Below are 4,254 nucleotides of genomic sequence, written 5' to 3'. Positions count from 1 at the left end.
CAATCTTACACAACCTAATAATTGAAGTCTAAAAATTTACCTTCCATATCCATCTCTTATTTTATTTTATTTTATTTATTTATTTATTATTATCTAAATCTCTAGAAACTTGTATAAATTATTGTAGATTTGAAAGACATCTTGGATAGAATCCCATTTACTTAGTTGAACTATATTGCTACAACTAGGGGTGTAAATGGATAGCTGAAATCCACTTTCGAGTTCGCATTTATATATGTTTAGGGGTGCTGAATACGTCCGATTACTAATAGAATGTGGATATGGTATAACCCCTTTCTATCCGATTATTATCCTTCTAATAAAATTATCCGACTATGTTACTTTTTTGGATTTTTTTTTTTTTTTGTACTTTTATAAAATTTGAGAACTTTTCTACATTTTCTACTAAAACAAATACAAAGGAAAATTGATAGTGAAGAAATTTAAGAAAATCAAGGACAAATGAAAGAAAACACAATGTTACTAAATCTTAAATTTCAAACCAAATTCACACAAATAAAACCGTAAAGATGTCACCAGGTAGTCGAAAACATGTATTCAATCTTGTATTCAACCCATTTACAAAAATCTATTTAATATATATATATATATATATATATATATATATATATATATATATATATATATATATATATATATATATATATATATATATATATATATATATATATATATATATATATATATATTCGAATATCATCTGAATCAAGACTAAATCCGTTCGAAAACTGATAAGATAGATATGGTATTACCATTATATACCTGATTCAAATTTGATTTTTTTACACCCCTAATTACAACCTTGAATGGTTGAATATTGAGAAAGTGAAGATCTAAGATCTCCCAATTATCTACTAAGGTAGTTCAAGTCTTTGAGAAACTCGAAGAAGTTTGGAGTATCTTCAATGACAGTTAGAGTCGATCCTAGGGCTAAGGAGTTGAAGAAATTGAAACGGTATTGAAGTGGAATATGTTTAGGTCTTTAGAGTTGGTGGAAGACTTAATTGATTAAATAGTTATCCAAACTCAATTTATGTATAATTCTAATTTGATTTAATTGACACAAGGTCAGGTAGAGCTAGACCAATTTGGCTCTAGGGTTAAACCTGAACCCCTACCAGGGCTAGTTATTTTTTTACCCAAACCTGCCTTTCAGGTTGAAAATCGGACCGGGCTTGGTGGCTCATGGCGCGTTTGGTCTCTTTGGGCCGATAGGGTTATATTGGTACCCTTAATTGGGAGTTGTGTTTTTAATCATCTATAGTGATCAAATTTTAGTTAAAGTGTATTGAGTAAATACAAAGCCCTATTAGAGGATTACTCCATGGACGTAGATAGTCACTCATTATGTTGTTGAACCACGTAAATCTTGTGTCTCGTGCTGTAAAATTTTTTAAGTGCTTTTGTTTTGTAGAGTGGGTGTGTATACTAGGAAGACCTTATGATATGTTTCTCTTGCTTAGCACGTAGTTGAGAGGTATGGTGTTGCACATGACTGTGATCATTTATTTACAAGAATTGAAAGACATGGTTTTATCAAATTTCTTTTTTTGAGGGGGAAGGAATAAACTAAAGATTGCAGGCATAGTTTTTTAGCCGCAAATCGTTCATCAACTTCCAAAGGCTTCCATGATTTAATAAAGCACGACCGTATTCTTGATAGAGAACAACACACTTTGCTTCATACCCAAACATTGCTTCATACTTACTTCATCCCTCTAAATAAATATCCTTCTTACCTTCTCATTATCATTACTTGAATTCCATTCCAATTACTCAATCTTAACAAACAATGGCAGTTACCATTTCTCCAGCAATAATCTCCTCTGGCTGTCCTCAACGAACTCCCTTCCATTCCAAACTTTTCCCTGGTTCTTCTTCAGTAGTTCATAGCCTTTCCCTCCCTGCAGGCTTTCCTGTCATACGCTCCCCTGCAATCAAAGTAGTTGCACCATGGAGGATTGTAAACCATTTCAAACCCATTATTCAAAGCAAGGGGGGAATACCACCCACGGAGAGGCGCTATCAGATAATTACAGACAAGCCTCCAGAAGAGGGTGAAGCTAAGATGGATGATTACTACATTCAAATGCTAGCTTCAGTAATTGGAAGGTATGACACTAACTATTTAGGTTTGAATTTCACGTCTCTCTTCTTAACTATTCAATTTGGTTATTTGTTTCTTTGTCCAACAGAAGAAAAGAAGAAACCCATAAAAAACCTTCACTGCTTCGGCGTATTAGTTCTTCGTTCAAAAGCATCAAAGAAGATCCATTTTTAAAAGAAGCCAAAGATTGTATTTATCGTTATTATCATTCACATCCTTATGGGTTCGAATGCAAACTTGATGACGAAACTGCCGAAAAACTTAAAGGTGAGTCAGAAACATTTACATTAAATGAGTGATTATTACATTCAAACGCTAAGAACTGGTTCTCTTGTGTACAGATCTGCCTCCTGGTGTTCAATTTAAGCAAATCAAATAAGAGGTAATCTGGGTATTATTTCTCTTTATCTCCATGTATTTTTTTGTTCTAATAAGATAACTCAACCTGGACAGGAAGATCCAGAGGTTAATTACGTGGGAAACTAATGGGATTTCATTTGTTTTTCTTGTATGGAGTTGTAAATTAATCACTGTAGTGTGGAACTCTGCAACTGGTGTATACACCTAATGAAAAATGGCAAATTACATGTAGATTGCAATCGCAATTACATCTACTACCCCTAAAAAGAATTTAATTATAAGTACTCTTTTACTGTTAATATCATCACTTAGCTTTACTACTTAACAGTAAGAGGTATTTGTAACTAATTTCTTTTTAGGAGTCTATATGTAATTTACCTTATGAAAAAAAGTTGTAGTGAATGATATACTTGATTTTTAGCTTTTTCTCCTTTTCTGAGAGAGAAATATTGAGGTGATTGTCAAGCTTTGAAACTAACACTTACACAGGCTTAAATGGTTGAATGATCTTTTCCAAAACCCTTCTTTATTACCTTTCGTTTATGATTTATTCTTCCTTGGCGGTTGTTTCATGAGCTTTGTTTAAATATTCCAGGAATTGCGTGCTCCGGGGTGGACCTGAGTTGAAGCTGCAGCTTGTGTCTCGTCTCCTAGGCGAAGCCACATAAGATTTCTTGTTATGGATGCAACTTCTTTTATAGGTTTCTTAAGTCGTTGGATTTCTTTCTCACTGTACAGTGCACAATAACATTGAAAATCTTGACAAGAAAAGAGAAAGAACCTGCAATGGGAAAGACAATATCTTAGGATTGGTTTCTTTACCTTCAAACCCCTCCCCTTTTTTACCATTTATTTTACTTTTTGACTCTCTTTCTTGTAAGGTACTATGTGGTTTCTTCTGAATGAATAAATTTCTTTTTTACCAAAAAAATAATTAGAGAAGAGTAGCTTCCCCATCAAGTTTTATGTGGGAATGGAAGTGAACCAGTGTTAAATTTCATGCAAAGTGTTTCAAAATGTATCCAAAATTATCCCTTTATTAAAATCAAGAATTTGAAAAACAATTTGTTTGATTTCTAAAGGTCAAACCATATGTCATAGTTATTGTCAAGATTGATACATGAGAATCTTCCTTTTTTTTTTGGGTAAGAAGACAAACTTCATTCGCTAAACTGAAAATAAATACAAAAACACACCAAAAAAAGAAATAGAGAAAGATAGATACATGAAAACACTAGGCTCGAACAGAAACATCCGAAACCAAGGACCGGAATTCGACCAAACTGTCATACATGCTATAGACAGAGTCATCCAGGATAAGATATGGGTCAAGCCCAATAAAACTTTAGAAATAAGTTCTAAATACAACAGCAATCAATAAGCTCAAAAGATACAAAAAACGCATCCTCCATCACAAACGCCCAAATAGGCAAGAACATGCCATAAAGGTGGAGACTAATAAGCCACAAGGGCGTAGCAGCTATAGCTTGAACAACTACTGGATCGAGTGGGAAGTTAGACATGCAGGGAACATCTGCCACTTGACTTCTTGCTTCGGTAGTGGTGACTTTTCCTTTGCTAGTTCTATGGCCGAATGATGTTGCGGTAAATGCTCTGGATGAGGAAGTCGCAGGAGCTGCGATGGTGGCAACAAGCAACAATACAAAGGCTACAATAGGGGCATGTAACATCAGATCTACAGAGTTGCTTCCAAAGCATTCATCTACAAGAAATATGGAAAAAGAAAAGGAAAACAGTGGAGAAAG

At 33.9% G+C, this 4,254-nt stretch overlaps 1 protein-coding gene across 1 annotated transcript; it reads left to right on the top strand.

Annotated features, from left to right (window-relative positions):
• Positions 1-1,796: 1,796 nt before the first annotated feature.
• LOC148999876 (uncharacterized) lies at positions 1,797-3,373 on the top strand. Its single transcript, XM_089140818.1, has 4 exons — positions 1,797-2,133; positions 2,217-2,395; positions 2,470-2,510; positions 3,084-3,373. Exons 1-3 carry the CDS (start codon positions 1,814-1,816, stop codon positions 2,505-2,507), a joined length of 537 nt encoding a protein of 178 aa, XP_088996944.1. The 5' UTR covers positions 1,797-1,813; the 3' UTR covers positions 2,508-2,510; positions 3,084-3,373.
• The last annotated feature ends 881 nt before the right edge of the window (positions 3,374-4,254 follow it).

This window comes from Hakea prostrata, chromosome 11 (genome assembly GCF_041222555.1).
Source record: "Hakea prostrata isolate BN-2017 chromosome 11, UWA_Hpros_2, whole genome shotgun sequence".
NCBI classification, from domain to species: domain Eukaryota; kingdom Viridiplantae; phylum Streptophyta; class Magnoliopsida; order Proteales; family Proteaceae; genus Hakea; species Hakea prostrata.
This window is presented reverse-complemented; position numbering and strand designations above follow the sequence as displayed.